At 41.0% G+C, this 20,306-nt stretch overlaps 1 protein-coding gene across 5 annotated transcripts in view; it reads left to right on the forward strand.

Moving 5' to 3' along the window:
- Positions 1 to 20,306, forward strand: part of kansl1b (KAT8 regulatory NSL complex subunit 1b) — a 307,114-nt gene that overhangs the window by 272,401 nt on the left and 14,407 nt on the right. For 4 of the 5 annotated variants that reach the window (XM_072561887.1, XM_072561890.1, XM_072561886.1 and 1 more), the window contains 4 exons: positions 8,939 to 9,090; positions 12,019 to 12,140; positions 12,654 to 12,720; positions 12,821 to 12,939. In XM_072561887.1, the coding sequence (XP_072417988.1) occupies positions 8,939 to 9,090; positions 12,019 to 12,140; positions 12,654 to 12,720; positions 12,821 to 12,939 (460 nt within the window). The remainder of the gene's footprint in view (positions 1 to 8,938; positions 9,091 to 12,018; positions 12,141 to 12,653; positions 12,721 to 12,820; positions 12,940 to 20,306) is intronic. The other variant, XM_072561889.1, reaches the window with a different exon arrangement.

Below are 20,306 nucleotides of genomic sequence, written 5' to 3' on the forward strand. Positions count from 1 at the left end.
TGCTCCATTTTAATAAATAATGACCATATTATCATTTTACCCATGAACAAGGTTATTGCTTCTGAGGAACGGTCTCTGGATCCAAAATGCTAATTCCAGTTTCTCTCCAAAGATGCTGCTAGGCCCAAATATCTCCAGCAATTTGTTTTGTTTGATGTTAATTAATACATTCTCCTTGCCAAGTACCCAATCTAGAATAGCCTGTTCTCAGTTTTTAAGTGGTGATGAATCAATCATGTACACCTTCCAGGATATGCTCCTACTCAATACCTTTGTAAGTTTGGTTTGTCCAATCTGTGTGATTAAAGTTACACCCTTATTGCACAAATCCATGATTCATTCTGTAATACCTTCCCATACATGTCTACTATTGACTGGTAGGCTACAGACAACCCCCAACAGCATTTTATGTCCCTCCATCCTTCCTAGTTCCACCCAAATAGATTACATAATTTTCTCAACCAAAATCCTTCCTCACTATAGCATAGATTTTTCCTTTACTAACAATGTAACTCAACTTAGTTTCTCTCACCTGTCTTTCCTGAATAATGAATACAGTTCCCATCCTTGTAATCCTGCAGCCACAGCACTTCACAGAAGAATCTCAATTATCCGAAGGACTCAGACAGGGAGTATTTCGCTCAGTTAATTGAATTCTAGATAATTGAATGCCAGATAACGTTATTTACCCAAGCATCAGGACCTTGCGATCTTGCCAGATAATTCGATATTCAGATAATCGAATGCCAGATATTTGAGGTTCCTCTGTAATTGCAACTATGTTATAACTGTTTGTGAATCCATTTGTGCTGCAAATTCATTTTTCTGTCTAGACAAAACCTCTGTAGTTTTATTTTTAACCTTTTTAGTCATCTTAGCATTATTTTACACTACCTTCAGAGTTTCCACTATTTTCTTCTTTATTTTTGTGTTTTATTTCAATCATCGATTCTCCCTCCTCTGTCTTCTTGCTCAGATTGCTAACCCATTACCACGCTATCTTAAAATAGCAAATGCCCCACCCCCAACTCCTATCAAAGAAAAGACTTGGTTCAGCTCAGATGCAGCCTATCCCAATTACAGGAACAGGAATAGCCAATTCAGCCCCCTACAGTCTTTTTTTAATTATTCATTCATGGGATGTGGGCATCACTGGCTGGCAAGTATTTACTACCTGTGACCCACAATGCTGTTAGGAACTTCCATGATTTTGAACTCGCAGCAATGAAAGAATTGCAATATATTTCCAAGTCAGGATGGTGAGTCACTTGGAGGTAGTGATGTTTTCATGTATCTGCCCTCGATTCCATTGGCTTCCACCTTAGGTAAAAGTCTGTTATGTGGGACTTTTGCACATCCATATAAGCAAAACCCATAGACATTCTTTTGTCCACTACATTAGTCATCTCAAAATCTAATGAAGCTTGTCAGGCATAACTTATTTGTCATGAATCCATGCCGGCTCTCTCTGATTAACTGAAATATTTGTGTTTCAGTTACCCCATCCTTGATTATAGTCTCCACCAGTGCATCCACTGCAGGCATGATATGACGGTATCCCCACTTTCAGTTTGCTCCTTACCAGCTGTATTCCTTTTACGTAACTATAAAATTCTTCATGTTGATTTGATATCCTTGGCAAGTTTCATTTCTCCATCACTTTTGTAGCTCTTCTGAGCTGTTTTGTGGTCCTTTGCTGGGCTTTTTATTTTTCTCATTCACCAGATCTGTGTTGTTTTTGTGAGCTCTTTCTTTATAGTTTTATACTATCCCGTATCTCTTTAGTGGTCCGTGACTACTATTCTATGAAATGGAGTTTTTTCCTCCTGGATATAAACTGGTTTTGTAATGTGCAAGATGTTTCTTTAAACGTACTCCACTGTTCTTCTGTTTTTGTACCAATTAGCATATTTTCCCAGTTTACTGTGGACAGTGTCGGTCTCATCCTGTTAAAGTCGGTCTGACCTAAATCTAAAAGTCCAGTAACTGATTCATGTTTTTTTACTTTCTGATGTTGCATTAAATTTGATCATAACATGATCACTATTTGATAAATGTTCATGCACAGTTAGGTGACTGATTGCATTTGGATCATTGCTTAGTACTAAATTCAGCATTGTTTCTTCAGTTGTTGAATCCAGGACACATTACTGTAGGAAACTATCCTGGGCACACTTCAGAAGTTCACTACCTTTCTGACCAGTATCTGTCAGCGTCTCGCAATCCACAATAAAGTTAAAATCTCCTTGGCTTTGCTACACACTCACCTAGTACTAGCACTCCAGAACTACTAGTAGGAAGTTGGTACACAACACATATTACATATTTACATCCTTTACTGTTCTTCATTTCCATCCAAACAGTCTCCACTGAATGCTTTCACCTCTTCATATCCTTCCTCACCATTGAAGTAATTTTGTTTCCCATCAGAAAGGTTACTCCACCTCCTCTGCCATTTTCCCTGTCCATCCAATAAACCTTATAACCTGTCATGTTTAGAATAAAGAAAATTTACAGCCCAGAAACCGGCCCTTCGGCCCTCCAAGCCTGAGCCAATCCAAATGTACTGTCTAAACCTGTCGGTCAATTCCTAAGCATCTGTATCCCTCTGCACCCCACCTACTTGTGCATCTGTCCAGACGCATCTTAAGTGAATCTACTGTGCCTGCCTCTACCACTTATGGCAATGTGTTTCAAACGCCCACCACCCTCTGTGTGAAGTAATTCCCAATTTAGTTCCCAATTCTGTCCATCCTGCAGTCATGTTTTACTAATTGCCACCATATTATAATCTCTGATTTGAATTTGTCCGTTTTCCCCAGAATTGGTACCAGTGCCCCAGGAGTCTGAATCCCTCCCACCTACGCTATGTTTTCTTTTTCCTGTTGTTAGAACATGGCACTGGTAGTAATCCTAAGATTATTATCCTTTGAGTTCTTACCTTTCAATTTGCATCCTAACTCCCTATAATCTGCTTGTGGAACCTCATCTCTTTTCTTACCTATGTAATTGGCATTTGGTATGGTCATGCATAAAAAATTAGTATATACAATTGAAGGACATGGGATTGAAGGTAATGACCTAATAAGGATAGAGAACTGGGTGGCAGATAATAAATAAAGAATAGGAATAAACTGGTTGCTTCGAGTGGCATCCACTAACCAGTGAGATGCCGCATGGATCAGTGCTTGGACTACGCAACTAAGTGTAATACCTCTAAATTTGCAGATAAAACATAGCTCACTGGGTGAGGGTGATGCAAAGATCCTTCAGTGTGATTTGGACAAGTTGAGTGAGTGGACAGTACAGAAAAACTGGCAGTGGATTGGGAAAGGGGGAGGTGCAACAGCACCTAAGTATCCTATTCACCAGTAACCATGCAGATGCAGCAAGTGATAAAGAAGGCAAATAGTGTGTTGGCCTCCATAGCAAGAGAATTCAAGCACAGAAGCAGTGAACTAGCACTGAAACTTACAAGGTCATAGTGAGACCAGACTTGTGTGCAGTTTTGGTGTCCTTGTCTGAGGAAGAATGTTCTGGTTGAGGAGGGTTTGCCAGGCTGATTACTGAAATAGCACATATGAAGAGAGTATGGATCAGTTAGGACTACATTCACAGGAATTTTAAAGAATGAAGGGTGTGTCTTAGAAACCTATAAAATTCCAGCAGGACCAGACTGGATAAACAGAGGGAGGATATTTCTGACGACCAGAGAGTCCAGAACCATGGGTCACAGTCTCAAGGAGGAACCATTTAAGACTCAAATGAGGAGAAATGTCTTCACTGAGATTAAAGAGCCTGTGGAATTCTGTGCCACTGAAAGTGGTTTAAGTCAAAAATATTTAATGTTTTCAAGAAGGAGGTAGATAAAATTCTTAAGGCTAAAGGGATCAAAGCGTATGGGGATAAAGCAGGACAGGGTACTGAGTTGACAGGTCAGCTGTGGATCATATTGATGGCAGGGCAGGCTTGGATGGCCGAATGACCTCCTTTTATTTTCGTGTGTTTCTCAAAGGAGCATATTATTGATGCAAGCTCCACTTCCATGAATTTCCATTAGATTAAGTTTATTCATTACTGTGTTTATGCATAAAAATGGATAAATCCCCAGGACCGGCTCAAACATAGCAGATGTGGGATTACTGGGCCCCTTGCTGAGATTTGTCTCATTGATGGCCATGGATGAAGTGCCAGAAGTCTGGAAAATGGCAAGGAAAAACCAGGGAACCATATACGGATGAGTCTGACATCAGTGGTGGGCAGGTTGTTGGAGGGGATTCTGAGGCACAGGTTTTACATGTACTCTGAAAATCAAGGACTGATTAAGGATAATCAACATGGCTTTGTGAGGGAAATCATGCCTCACTGACTTAATTGAGTTTTTTGAAGATGTGACAAAGAGAATTGATGAATGCAGAGCAGTGGACCCTGTCTCTTCTGACTTCAGTAAGGCTTTCAATATGGTTCCACATGGTAGACTGGTTAACAAGGTTAGATCACATGGAATCCAGGAAAACTAGCCATTTGGATGCAAAATTGGCTCAAAGGCAGAAGACAGAGGGTGGTCATGGAGGATTGCTTTTTGGACTAGAGGCCTGTGAACAGTGATATGCCACATGGATCAGTGCTGAGTCTACTGCTTGTTGTCATTTATGATTTGGATGTGAATATAGGCAGCATGGTTAGTAAATTTTCAGATGACACCAAAATTGGGACAATGAAGAAGGTTACCTCAGAGTACAACGGGATCTTGATCGGATGGAGTTTAATCTGGATAAATGGGGTGCTGCATTTTGGTAGGGCAAATCAGGGCAGGACTGATAGACTTCTAGCTCAGCGAGCAAACCTACATCCAGAACCTCAACTTGACCTACAAATCTTCTCAAAATTTGGTTTCTTCAACTTGTCTTTATTGGTCAGTACAATGAGTATAGGAGTTGCGAAGTCATGTTACAGCTGTACAGGGCATAAGTTAGGTCACTTATGATCAGCCATGATCATATTTAATGGTGGTGCAGGCTCGAAGGGCAGAATGGCCTACTCCTGCACCTATTGTCTATTGTCACTTTTGGAGTACTGTGCTCAATTCTGGTCTCCTTGCAATAAGAAAGATGTTGTACAACTTGGAAGAGTTCAGAAAATATTTACAAGGATGTTGCAAGGTTTAGATGATTTGAGCGAAAGGGAGAGGCTGAATAGGTTGGGGCTATTTTTTCTGGAGCATCGGAGGCTGAGGGGTGGCCTTACAGAGGTTTTTAAAATCATGAGGGTCTTGGATAGGATGAATAGTCAAGGTCTTCTCCCTAGGGTAGGGGAGTCCAAACCTAAAAGGCATAAGTTTAGGGAAGAAGGGGAAAGATTTAAAAGGGACCTAAGGGGCAACGTTTTCCACACAGAGGGTAGTGTGTGCATAAAATGAACTGCCAAAGGAAGTGATACAATTACAACACTTAAAGGGCATCTGGGTGGGTATATTAGCAGGAGGGGCATTGAGAAATATGGGCACAATACTGGCAAATGGAACGAAATTAATTTCGGATATCTGGTTGACATGGATGAATTGGACCAAATGGTCTATTTCTGTCCTGAACACGTCTATGACTGTGCTTCCTGAATAAGTGTTAGTTATGCCTGGGACCTTATTTCACTCCAATGCCCACTGCATTCTGAAATCTTTGCTTTGAGCGTGTTTAGAGATCTTACTTCAAGAGTTGCCTTTACTTCTTTATTACCTTAAAAATACTGACTAGTCGTGACAGCGACATCCTATGAATGAAAAATAAAGTAAATTCCCCTTGCTTAAGTGACCAGCATTGTGTTTGCCTTCCCAATTCCTTGCTGTACCTGTGTACTAACCATCAGTAATATATGTTCCATGGTAACAATATCTCTGTACCACAGATTTGTGAAGTATTTCACCATTTATGTAATGCTTTGCTTTCTGTTCTTCCTGTTCAAGGGTTAATATTCCATCTGCCAAAATTTTACCTGCTGGCTCAAATTATCTACCTTTCCAGAGTTTGTTTTTGTCACCATTTGCCTATCTTAGTGTCATCAACAAATTTAATTTTCAAACACTTGATTCCTTCATTCAAGTCATTAAGTAGATTTTAAATAATTGTAACCCCAACACTGATCCCTGAGGCATGCCATTTGTTTTGGTTTGCCAACTTAAAAACAATTCATTTATCCCCACCTCTGCTTCCAGTTAGCTCATCAATCCTTTATCCAAATGAATATTTTACTCCCAACACCCTGTGCCTCCTTATCAAGAAGGGAAACTTTTTGAGTATTTACTGACATAATACTTTGGATACTGAACTGAATTTAGCTTTAACAAAAGCATTAACAGCCGTGTGCAAAACTGTGAAGGATTTTAGAACAGTACAGCACAGGAACGGGACCTTCGGCCCATGATGTTGTGCCAAACCTGACACCAAATTAATCCAGTCCCTTCTGCCTACCCTTGGTCCGTATTCCTCCATTCGTTGCATATTCATGGGCTTATCCAAAAGTCCATTAAGTGCCCTTATTGTATCTGCTCTGGCAGTGTGTTCCAGACTCCTACCATTCTCTGTTTAAAATAAAACTTGCCCCCATGTCTCCTTTGTACTTTAACCCTCTCACTTTAAATGCATGACCCCGAGTATTACACATTTCAGGGGAGGGCTGGGGGGGGCAGATTCTGACTGTCAACGCTTTCTTTGCATGTCATAATTTTATAGTCTTCTATCATGTCTCCCCTCAGCGTCTACAACTCAAGAGAAGACAACGCAAGTTTTTCGAGCCTCTCCATATAGCTCATACACTCTAATCCAGGCAGCATCCTGGTAAACTTCTTTTGCACCCTCTGTAAAACCTCCACATTCTTCCTGTAATGTGGCAACCAAAATTGAACGCGATACATTAAATTTGGCATAACTAAAGTCTTATAAAGCTGCAAAATGGCATCCTGTTTCTTGTACTCAGTTCCCCCGACCAGTAAAGGCAAGCATACCAATCACCATCTTTACCACCCTATCTGTTTGCATGGCCAGTTTCAGGGAGCTATGGACTTGAACCCCAAGATCCTTCTGTGCATCAATGATGTTCGTAGTGTTTGCCATTAATTATACTTTTCTTTAACATTGGTTCTCCCAAAGTGCAGCACCTCACACTTCACCAGATTAAACTTCATCTGCCATTTCTCTGTCCATATCTGCAACTGATCCATATCTTGCTGTATCCTTTGACATCTTCTACACTATCCACATTCCACCAATCTTTGTATCAACTGCAAACTTACAAACCCACCCATCTACATTTTCATCCCAGTCGTTACCTCCTCGAAAAATTCACTCAAGTTAATAAGACATGGCCTGCCCTGGACAAAGCCATGCTGACTGTCCTTAATTAAACCATGCCTTTCCAAATGTGCTTAAATACTATCCCTAAGAATCCTCTCCAATAGGAATTAAGAAAGGAATTATGGGCGGCACGGTGGCACAGTGGTTAGCACTACTGCCTCACAGCGCCAGAGACCCGGGTTCAATTCCAGCCTCAGACAACTGACTGTGTGGAGTTTGCACATTCTCCCCGTGTCTGCGTGGGTTTCTTCCGGGTGCTCCAGTTTCCTCCTACGGTCCAGAAATGCACAGGTTAGGTGAATTGGCCATGCTAAATTGCCTGTAGTGTTAGGTGAAGGGCTAAATGTAGGTAAATGGGTTTGGGTAGGTTGCTCTTTGGAGGGTCAGTGTGGACTTGTTGGGACGAAGGGCCTGTTCACACACTGTAAGTAATCTAATCTAAAACTTGTTTTGACACAAAAATCACTGAGCCAAGGTTTTAGATTTATGGTGATTGTCCAACAACAAAACATTTTTGCATGGTAAGTTGTAATGTGGCATATGTTGTCTGCATGTGATGCACACAGATTTAGTTGCAAGTTTGATTGCTGAGCTGGAAGGTTTGTTTTCAGACGTTTCATCACCATACTAGGTAACGTCAGTGAGCCTCCGGTGAAGCGCTGGTGTTATGTCCCACTTTCTATTTATGTATCCTGGTTTGTTAGGGTGGGTGATATCATTTCAGTTTTTCTTCTTAGAGGTTGGTAAATGGGATCCAAATTATTGGTGGAGTTCCGGTTTGGATGTCAGGCCTCTAGGAATTCCCATGTGTGTCTGTTTAGCCTGTCCTAGGATGGATGTCTTGTCCCAGTCGAAGTGGTGTCCTCCTTCATTTGTATGTAAGGATACTAGTGATAGTGGCTAGTTGGTGTTTGTGTATCCTGGTGGCTAACTTTCTCCATGTTTGTCCGATGTAGTGTTTGTTGCAGTCCTTGCATGGTATTTTGTAAATGACATTTGCTTTGTTGGTTGTCTGTATAGGATCCTTTAGGTTCATCAGTCACTGTTAAGTATATTGATAGGTTATGGTTCTCAAAAATTGCAAACACAGGTTTAGTGTTGATTTTCAGAAAAAGAATTTGCTAAGTACAAGAAAAATAAACATTTTCAGGGCATGACGAAAGAGTGGGAGAGTGGGTATTATTGGGAATCTCTCAAAACAATTGGCAGGCGCACATTTGAATGCCATCTTTCTGAGCTGTGTCATTGTGAGGAACAACACTAAACGGATCTTGCCAAATATCCAGGCTGCAAAAGGCAAATGGAAAACAAAAATGTAAATGTGCCTTCGTTGACAAGCCTATGTAGGTTTCATTATCAGAAGTGAGGGTGAAGTTTAACCACTCTTCCATTGTTATGCTGGCTGATTCCAGTGATGGATTGTGTGTTTGTGTGTGATTACACTGACTGTGTTGCTCTGTGTGAGGTGACACTGCCCGAGAATCTTCGCATGTAGCAGGTGTCATTAAATTGTTTCATGTGTGTTTATCAAGTGTTAAGCATTTGCATTTGTATACTAAGTTGTTCAGAATTTTTGCTTTTGATTCTTTCAGCAAGACAGACATTGTCAGACACGGGGAGTTCATACAGTTCGACAGTTGGCTCTCATACCTCAGTTCATAGCCCATTGCTGCGGCAGTTGTCCACTTCATCTGAGAGCTCTGCACCAATTCCAACCAACACACCTAGTGTGGCATCTGCACTGGTAAGGAGAATAGAGAATTAAAGGAAACTACAAAACAATGGTTTACATAGTGTAAGAGAAATTCGTGACCACATGGATTGTGTTATGGCAAGGAGCACAGTAAAATACTTTGTTTTTTTTAAGTTTTGTGCTGGAAACTTGAACCATTCCCATTTTCAATAATCATTTTATATGTCTGAAGTGTTTGTGATCTCATTATTCTGGTTGGAGTTGCATGCAATAAGAGACGCATGCAATGTCAATGTAATTTTCAGTCAAAATGCTCTTTATGTTTACTTACTAGAATCTCTTAGTTAAAATTCTGTGTCAGTTCAGTTGCCTGATAATCAAACTCTCAACCCCAGGAAAACAAATCCAGTCTATCTGACTTCTTACCTAAAACTTTCCAGTCCAGGAAACGTCCTAGTAAATCTATCCAGTGTCATCCTATAATGTGGATTCCAATACTGCAGCTGTGGCCTAACCAGTGTTTTATGCAGTACCAGCATATCCTCTCTGCTCTTAATCTCTGTGCCTTGGCTAATAAAGGCAGGTATCTCGTGCATTTAAACCATTTTATCCATCTGTCTGCTCTCTTAAGGGATTGATGAACAAAGTCCCTCTGATCCTCTGTGCTTCTCAGGATCTGCTGTTTATCTTGTATTCCTTGCCTTGCCCAAGTGCATCATTTATTTGGTTTGAATTCCATTTGCCACTGATCAGTCCATCTGACAAACCTGTCTTTATCCTACTATATTCTAAGTTTATCCTCCTTTCTACTTACCATACCACTGATTTTCGTATCATCCACAAACTTACTTGTCAACTGCTGAACAATTCAAATCACTAATATATTCACCACAAAAACAAGGGAAGCAACACTGATCTCTGCAGAACCCGACTGGACACAGGCTTCCAATCACAAAATCAGCCTGTGAACATCACACCCTGCTTCCTGCCACTTGTGGCTAATTGTGGATCCAATTTGTCAAATTTCTTGGGATCCCATGGGTTCTCAGCTTCCTCTCTTGTCTTCCAACCAAGCCTTCCTTGAGGACCAAGTAAACCACATGAAGTGCATGGTCCTAGTCTACACGCCTGGTCACCTCTTAGAAACATTCAATCAAGTTGGCCAACATGACCTCCCCTTGACAAATTCATGTTATTGATTAATTCCTGCCTCTCCAAATGTAGATTAATTCTGTCCCTCAGAATTGCTTCCAGTAGTTTTCCCACCAAGGGTTAGACTGACTGTTCTGTGGCTGCTTCGTTCATTGCTCCCTTTTTGAATAATGATATGCTGGCTGTCCTCCAGACCTCTGCCACTTCTCCTGTTACCAAAAAGGAATTGAAAATGATTGCCAGCACCCCTGCCGTTTTCTCTCTTGCTTCACTCAACAATCTGGGATGTACTTCATTTGGCCCTCTCCACCCAGTAAAAGGTCAAAATCATATGGTAGCTGATAGTGTTTAGTTCAATTAGCAAATAATGAAGTGGTCTCTATTTGCATGCAAGAAAACTTGGCCAAAATGCAAGCTTGGGCGGTTAAGAGCTAATTATCATCGATGTCACTCAAATGCCAGACAATGACCATCTCCCACAAACCAGAGACTGTAATCAGCACCTCTTGACATTCAGTTGCATTACCATCAACAACTTTCCCCATAATTAATATCCTCAAAGTCACGATTGACAGGAACTTAACTATAGCAGCCACGTAAATACTGTGGTTACAAGAGCTGGTCAGTAGTTGGATGTTGGCAGTTAGTCGATTCACCACCTGATGTTTCAAAGCCTTGTCACTATATATGGGGCATAAGTAAAAGTTATGGCATATACTGCACTGGATGTGTGCAATTCAAGAACACTAAAAAGGCTGGCTGCGATTCATGGCGAAGCAACCTGCTTAATTAGCACCACCACCTTAAACCTTCACTCCCAAAACCACAAAGGCATTGTGGCTGCAGTGTGTGTTACCTAGCAAAATGGCAAACCTGGCAACTTTCAAGAGCAACAGGTGTGTGTGTGCATGGTGACACTTCCAATGCTGTTGACTTGGATACATACTTACATTGTTGTTGGTCCAGGATCCTAGACCACCTTACATAAAACACTGAGGGGAGACTCTCACCTCAGGGTGCTCTACTGTAAGAAAACAGCTCAAAGTCATTATCCCAACAGTAATTAACCATGATTTGCAAGAAATGCCTATGGTGTCCAAATACCAAAACTGAAATGTTAATAATCTCACTTCAGTGCAGGGCTTGGATAAATGGTATGAATGCCTCCTTTCCCCCCCCTCCCCCCCACACCTCTGCCTCAACCAGTTGGCTGCTAATAGTCTCAAATGAAAGGCAGTTTTGAGTTTTGTCTGTTCAGTTGTTGTTGTTTGCAAGATAAAAGATTCCAACCTGAAATATCCACTCCCTTCCTCTGATGCTGCTTGACCTGCTGTGCTTTTTCCAGCTGAACTCTTCATCTACTCTGACTCTCCAGCATCTTCACTTCTCACCATCTCCAACTTGTCTGCAAGATCACAAAGATGCTGTTCTGGAAAATTATGAATCTGATATTCTTCCTTCTTCAAGGTGGCTGTCACTTAGATGCTGCCACATTCCCAAAACTTGAGAGAGGAGCAGGGATTTCCTGTTGTGACATTATTGTAGTGAAGTAAAGGGACCCTGCATATTACTTGGCATTGCTTGTGCTGACGAGCAGAAGCTGAGAAGAAAATTAGGAAGCTGTTCACCATTGACCCAATACAACATTCTCATATTGGTAAAGTAGAAGTTAACCTCCTCTCCTAGCTTCAGCCTGCCTTCAGGGAAATTTACCTCAAATGTAAATTCCTGGTGAAACTCTGTTCTGAAAGCTAGTATTCTGTTGAACCCCTATATAGACTGAAACACATTACAAGGTTCTGTTTTAACTTTTTGCTCTTATAACAGCAGACAGCCAGGAGGAAAAGGGCAGAAAATTCTTTTGACATAAACAATATTGTGATTCCAATGTCAGTTGCTGCAACAACTCGTGTAGAAAAGCTTCAGTACAAGGAGATCCTAACACCAAGGTATGCATTCAGGATCTGTTCAACATACTTGTCTCATGTAATGATGGTTCAGCAGATAATTTAGTGGTGGTGTTGACGCAGACCTTGTTTAATCAAATCTGCAAATGGTGCAGTGGAGTATTTGTGGGCAGTATTTTGAGGAGTATGGTATTTCCAATTTTCCAGAAAATTTTAAGTTTCAAAGGTTAAGCTTTGTATTTGGAGCAACATGTGACAGTAGAGTGTAGAAATATGCTGCCATGCCAAGGGGTCGTGGGTATGAATTATTTTGGCCTCAACAAATGTTGTAACCTATCACCTGTATGCACTGCCTTGTATAAGTACTGTATGCTAGGGGGAGTTATTGCAGCTGTTGTAAGGTTGATGCATTATGAATATTGATCCTGTGAGCAGGAATGCTGAATGCTATCTCTTATACTGAGTGAGTGTCCTAGGCACTTTCTCATTAAAAGGTAGAAAGTGGGGAGCGTCCAAATTCATATCGTCATAATATTTTTCCTTTTTCGTCTCTAGTTGGCGTGTTGTGGATGTAAAACCTGATTTTAAAAATCACAAACTCAGTGAAGAAGACCATGAGGAGGTAACACTTTGCAACCACATTACAAAATTAACCCTGTGCATTGTTGAGTGAATTTGAACAAAACAGTTTTAATAATATTAACATTTTGCATCTGATTTAGATCGAGGATTTTTCGGATGCAGTGTTTGCAGCTCGGCATGCAAAGTATGAGGAGTTTGAGCGTTTGCGGTGGACAACATGGTCAGCCTCTCCAGTCAGTGCACAGAGGCGAGGAAGCAGGTATTAAACAAGAGTAGGCAAAATTGCAACTTTGTTCTTTGCTTGTTCTGATTAACCAGAGGGGTTATCACACCTAACCTATACTTAGGAGCTGAGAATTTGGTTACCATGGTGCTGATAGTAAGTCATTTCTTGAAGTCTGCCTGTGGATAAGCAGAGGGCATTGGTAGGTCGTGTAAGCTGTTTCTATCCCATCTTTCAATGCGCAATCCTGGTCTCTGTGGCCTCTGACTGAGATTGGAAAATTCTTTTGTGTGCAATTCTATATGAAGGCCAAAGTGTCACCACTACAGCATAATTTTTTTGCAAGGTTTGTGAAGGTTTGTAGCTCAGGTTGAGGTTTAGGGTGTAGGTTTGCTTGCTGAGCTGTAGGTTTGACATCCAGACGTTTCATTACCTGGCTATGTAACATCATCAGTGGTGACCTCCAAGTGAAGCGAAGCTGTTGTCTCCTGCTTTCTATTTATATGTTTGTCCTGGATGGGGTTCCTGGGGTTTGTGGTGATGTCATTTCCTGTTCATTTTCTGAGGGGTTGATGGTATCTAGATCTATGTGTTTGTTTATGGCATTGTGGTTGGAGTGCTCGGCCTCTAGTAATTCCCTGGCATGTCTTTGCTTAGCCTGTCCCAGGGTAGATGTGTTGTCCCAGACGAAATGGTGGTTTTTTTCCTTCCGTGTGTAGGGCTACGAGGGAGAAAGGGTCGTGTCTTTTTGTGGCTAGCTGGTGTTCGTGTATCCTGGTGGCTAACTTTCTTCCTGTTTGTCCTACGTAGTGTTTGGAGCAGTCCTTGCATGGAATTTTGTAGACGATGTTGGTTTTGTCCATGGGTTGTACTGGGTCTTTTAAGTTTTAGTTTTTGTTTGAGAGTGTTGGTGGGTTTGTGTGCTACTAGGATTCTGAGGGGTCTTAGTCGTCTGGCTGTCATTTCTGAAACTTCTTTGATGTATGGTAAGGTGGTTAGGGTTTCTGGCTGTGTTTGGTCTGCTTGTCGTGATTTGTTCTTGAGGAATCTGCGATATATATTTTTTGAGTATCCGTTCATCTTGAATACGTTGTATAGGTGGTTCTCTGTTTTCCGAAATTCGTCTGTGCTGCAGTGTGAGGTGGCTTGTTGAAATAGTGTTTCGATATAGCTTTGTTTGTGTGTGTTGGGATGGTTGCTGGTGTAATTAAGTATTTGGTCAGTGTTTGTCGGTTTTTTGTAGTTCTGTGTTGTCCGTTCTTTCGACTGTGACATCCAGGAATGTGAGTTTGTTGTCGGTTTCTTCTTCCTTAGTGAACTTTATGCCTGTGAGGGTGTTGATGATGTTAAATGTCTCTTCTATCTTGTTTTGTGATGACAAAGGTGTCATCTACTTGGCGGACTCAATTTTTGGTTTGATGGTTGATAGGGCTGTTTGTTTTAGTCTTTGCATTACTGCTTCTGCTATGATAGCGGAGATCCCATGTGTGTGAAGTTGGTTTGTTTGTAGATTATGTTGTTGAAGGTGACATGGGTGGTGAGGCATAGGTCCACTAGCTTCGTGATGTTTTCGTTGGTAATGTGATTAATGGTGGTTGGGTGTGTGTGATGGTCTCTTCTAAAAGTGTGGTAAGTGTTTCCTTTGCCAGGTCGTGTTGATGGAGGTGAACAGTGCTGTTACGTCGAATGAGATAATTGTTTTGTCTTCCTCTATTTTGGTGTTTTTGATGATTTTTAGGAATTCCTGGGTGGAGTGGATGGTGTGCTGTGACTCTTCTCGGTATTTCAGTCTTGCGTGTAGTTCTTTAGTCAGTCTGTAAGTTGGTGTTCTGGGTAGTGAGACTATGGGTCTAAGGGAAGCTAGTGGACCTGTGCCTCACCACCCACTTCACCTTCAACAATGTAGTGATCGAGATCTGAGGTGTTTTTACATAACTCTGGAGTAGGTGGGATTTGAACCTGAGCTGCTTTGTTTAGAGGTAGAGGCACTACCACTGTGTCATAAGAATCCCCCAGGACAAATATATATGTTTTCTAGTCAACCTATTCAGAGATATTATCTATCACCTCATGAATGCCGTGACACCACGTTGCATCACAAGAATCTCCCAGGACAGATATGTATTTTTGTGGTCAGCCTGTTCAGAGATGTCATGACACAGCTCAGGAGCAGGTGAGAATTAAACTCGGGCCTTCTAGTCCAGAGATAGGGATACTCTGTTATCTAAGAGAGCCCTTCCCAGGATGAAGTTTTCCTAATCAACCTGTTCAGTGATGTCATTACGCACCTGTGCAGAAGCTGGGACTTGAACCCAGCTGTCTCAGTCCAGAGGTAGGGACGCAATCACTCTGCCACAAGAGGGGCCTCTCCAGGACAAATATAAACTATTTTTCCAATCAACCTGTTCAGAAATACCTCTGAAGCAGGTGGGATTTGAACCCAGGCCTGTCTGGTCCAGTGGTAGGGACATTAGCAAACTGCTACAAAAGGGTTTCTCCTGAACAAATATATCCTGATCAAAAGAACACACATCAGCTGTACCTACTATGCAATTGTTTGCTTCCTTGTACCAGACTTCTTTGAGATGCAGGTCCCTTACCAACAAGATATTTGTTTATATAATTGCTGTGAATTGGGTCTAAAGATTTTTTTTTCATACGTTGTGTCGTCACTGGCTAGACCTGCATTTATTGCCCATGCCTAACTGGCATGAGAATGTCAAACTTGGATGAATCCCGCCATTTCCTACCATTTAGGTTTGACATTAAGGTACTGTTTCGTACTGTTAGGTGGCAGTGGGCAGTGGCAACTTCAAGAATCCAGGCACAGTTCACCATCCATGTGTAATGAGTATATCCAGCTCCTCCAAGCTCAGATCTGTCGTACTTCAAAATTCCCACATTGCTTAGAAATTGCAGCCTTTGTAAACAATTATCGTTCCATTCTAACTAAGTTTTAAGTCATTGGCTCGAAGGTAATGTTTTATAAAAGTGTTGTTAATTGGATCTAAAAAAAACGTTATGAATGTAGGCATTGTGGACAAGGTAAGCATTTCTTGTCCATCTTTAATTGCCCTGGAGAAGGTAGCATTGAGTTGGCACAGTGAACCAATGAGTCCATACGGTGTACCCCTCCTCATTTTTACATTTGTGTAAGTCTTCCAAGGATGTTGAAGGTAGTGGAAGTGGAAATTGAAGAGGCACTAAAATTATTCATATTTTCCCTAGATTTGGGAGTAGTGTTGGAGGATTGCAAACAATCCTTATTCAATAAAGATTGTAAATATTGGCCCAGTAATTACAGACAAATCGATTTAACTTCTAGTCCAATTATAAATAATTCATAGCTGAAAATGTGTTGCTGGAAAAGTTCAGCAGGTCAGGCAGCATCCAAGGAACAGGAGAATCGACGTTTCGGGCATCAGCCCTTCTTCAGGAATCCTGAAGAAGGGCTGATGCCCAAAATGTCGATTCTCCTGTTCCTTGGATGCTGCCTGACCTGCGCTTTTCCAGCAACACATTTTCAGCTCTGATCTCCAGCATTTGCAGTCCTCACTTTCTCCTCCATAAATAATTCATACTCACACAGAAAATTGTGGATTGATTCAGAAGATTTCACATGGATTTATTAAAGGAAAATTGTGTTTAACTTGCTGGAATTTTTTTTGAAGGGGTAATAGAGAACGTACATGGACTTTCAAGAAGACTTCCACAGAAAGTGATAGGTCATGGAATAATACAGGCAGTATTATTCCAGTATTATATGGATATAAAATTGGCTGAGGGCTAGGAAACAGCCATAATTAATGGTATTTTTTTAGTTGGAAGAAGGCTTGTAGTAAAGTTTCCTCACGGCCAGCACTGAAACCAGTTACCTAGATCTTGTGTCATAGGGGCAAGTTCAAACACTGTGCTGGATGACACAAAACCTGGAAGCATTAAGAACTGTAATAAGAATAATGTAGAAGTTCAAAACGTTATTGACATCTTGGTGAAATGGGTTGATAGGAGACAAATGAAGTGCAGTGCGAGAAAGGGTCAGATATTTGGTACAAAGAATGTGGAGAGACAATACAAAATAAAGGGTACTGTTCTAAAGGGTGTGGAGGAGCATGTGTATAAACCATTAAAGTAGACGAGCAGGTATAAACGACACAGTATCCTATGCTTTATTCATAGGGACTTAGAATAAAGAGCAGGGAAATTATGATGAATTTAAAACCCTAGTTAGACCTCAGCTGGAATATTGTGTGCCACTCTGGATGTAGAAAGGATGAGAGAGAATGCTGAAGAGATTTCCAAGAATGATTCCGAGAATGTGACATTTTAGCTATGCAGCAAGAACAGGAAGTTGAGACTATTTTCTTTGGAGAGGAGAAAGCCAAGATTTGATTGAGGTTTTCAAGATCATGGGAGGTCTGGACAGAGTAGAAGGAAATGAACTCTTCCCACTCATAACAATTCAAAAATCAGAAGGCAGAGTTATGAAGTGTTTTGCAAAAGAAGAAGATATGAGGTGAGAAAAATCTTTTTCACACATCAAGTTGTTAGATTCTGGAATCTCCCTCCCTGAAGTATGGTGAAGGCAGGTCAAGGGGGTGTTGTTTCTGTTGTCCAGTGTGCATGGTTACATGGAAAGGGAAGTGGAACTCAATTGAAATGCTTAGGGAGCCAGTATTGACAGAATGGGTCAAATGACCTCCTTCTACTTCATAACAATTCTGAGTTGCGAATGATGCTGAATAGTGAACTTTTCATGTCTGACCTTATAACAGAAGGAAGGTGACTGATGAAGCCATTGAAGGTGATTGGACCAAGGTCACTACCATAAGACATAGTCGCAGGAGTTAGGCCATTCAGCCAATCGAGTCTGCTCTGCCATTTAATCATAGCTGATAAGTTTCTCAACTCCATTCTCCTGCTTTCTCCCTGTAACCCTTCCCTTGCTAATCAAGAACCTATCTATCTCAGACTTAAGTCTACTCAATGACCTGGCCTCCACAGCCTTCTGTGGCAGTGTATTACATAGATTCCCCACTCTCTGGCTGAAGATATTTCTCCTTATCTCCGTTCTAAAAGGTTTTCTCTTTAATCTGAGGTTGTGCCCTCGGGTCCTAGTCTTTCCTGCAAATGCAAATATCTTCCCAACATCCACGCTGTCCAGGCATTCAATATTCTGCACGTTTCAGTGAACCCCCTCCAATCCTTCTAAATTCCATCAAGTATAGACTCACAGTCCTCAAACGTTCCTCATACATCAAGTTTTTCATTCCTAGGACTATTCTCATGAACCTCCTCTGAACATGCTCTAGGGCCAGTACATCCTTCCTGAGATATGGAGCCCAAAATGGTGTACAATACTCCAAATGTGGCCTGACCAGAACCTCAGAAGTACGTCCCTGCTTTCAAATCCTCTCAAACTAAACACCATCATTGGCCTTCCTATCTACTGACTCAACTTGCAAGTTTACCTTAAGAGAATCCTGGACTTGAACTTCCAAGTCTCTTTGCACTTCAGACTTCTGAATTTTCTCCCCATTTAGAAAATAGCTTGAGAAACTCCTGCAGTGATGTCCTGTGAGATACTTAATTTTGCCAGTTTTGCAGGAGGTGGAGCCTGTACCAAGCCAATGTCAACAAAAGAATGAGGAAGGTTCAGGTTAAACTCTCAACCTTAAAATACAGAGACAAGAGTTTTACCAACTGAAACTTGGCTGACAGCAGCCATCATAGCATGAAGCATCATGTCAATAAATTAAATCAGAGTGGTGCTGGAAAAGCACAGCAGGTCAGGCATCATCTGATCTGAACTCTGGTTTCCAGCATCTGCAGTCCTCACTTTTGCCTATGTTAATAGGTGTCATCATCTCAAAGGTTTAGATTAGCTGTATGCCTCCTTAACTATACTGTTCACATGCTCTGCCAACCTCTGGGATCTGTGAATAATTGCTCCAAGGTCCCTCTGTTCCTCTAAGCTATGCAGTTCATTAAATAATTCCTCATTTTGTTTCTTCTCCAAAGTGCATCACCTCACACTTATCACACTTAACATCTGCCACAGGTCTGCCCACCTAACCAACCTATCTGTGTCTTCCTTGTAATCTACAGCCATCTTCTTCACTATTAGCCACGCTACCAATCTTGGTGTTGTCAGCAAACTTATTTAGCATTCCCTCCCACATTTTAATCTATATTATTTATGTATATATAATGTACCTTTTGTGTCCTATTAGTAAGCCAGTTTGTAATCCATTTTACCAAATTTCCTTAAATTTGTTCTAAGGAAAGGTCACCAGTCTCGAAGTATTAACTCTGAATGCTGTTCACAGATGGTGCCTGATCTGCTGAGCTTTTCCAGCAACTTCTGTTTTTGTCCCTCAGTTTCATGTGCTTTAACCTTCTCACTTAGGCTTCTATGTGAGACCTTGTCAAAAGCTTTGCTAAAATCCATATAAAGTACATCAACTGAACTTCTCCCCATCTATGTACTTGGTCACATTTTCCAAGCATTTTAACAAATTTGTTAGGAATGAAATCCCTCTGACAAAGCCATGCTGACTATCCCTAATTAACCCATGCCTTTCCAAACGGGTATTAATTTGCTTCTTCAGAGTTTTCTCCAATAGTTTCACTACCACTGACATGAGACTCGCTGGTCTGTAATTTCCTAATTCATCCTTACCATTCCTCTTTAAAATGTGGAACCACATTAGCCGTCCTCCAGTCCTCTGGCACTTCCCCTGTGGCCACAAAGGATTAAAAGTATACCCAATTGAATATATTTTTCCCATCCTTGCATTTAAAAAAAAAGTGAGAAAGATAATTTTGCTACTTATAGACCAGTAAATGTTACTGGAGGCGTATCATTCAGAAACAATGTTGCAAGAGGGAATTAGCACTCCCTTGGACCAGCATGGATGCAAAGTTGAGTAAGTGTTAGAAAACAAAGAACTGTGGAGAATTGCAGTTTGATTTCGACTCAAGGGTGGTGAGTACAGTTGACATTCCAAAAGTGAGTACAGACAAATGCAAATGTAAGAACCAATGAAATGTATCATAAATTTCAAGAACATGTGAGCAGGTTGGCTGAATGAGTAAACATAGTACATGAAATTCAGAAATTTGAGGTGAGTTTGGTGGAAAAATAATTCAAAAACAATACGTGCTAAATGTTTCAGTTTAAAGGGATACAAGAAGAGAGGGATCTTACAGGTATTGGTGCAATCTTTAAAGGTTGCAGGCAAGTTTATAAAACAGCAGACAATAAAGCATGCAAGAGTCCTTGGCTTTGTAAATAGAACCAAAAAATACATAAGGTAGGAAGCTATCTTTAACCTTACATAAAATTCCAGCTGGACTATTGTCCCCATGTCTCTCTCGGAGGCATGTTGTCAAGGTTTTGA

The sequence above is a fragment of the Chiloscyllium punctatum genome, chromosome 42, assembly GCF_047496795.1.
Source record: "Chiloscyllium punctatum isolate Juve2018m chromosome 42, sChiPun1.3, whole genome shotgun sequence".
Classification (NCBI taxonomy): Eukaryota; Metazoa; Chordata; class Chondrichthyes; order Orectolobiformes; family Hemiscylliidae; genus Chiloscyllium; species Chiloscyllium punctatum.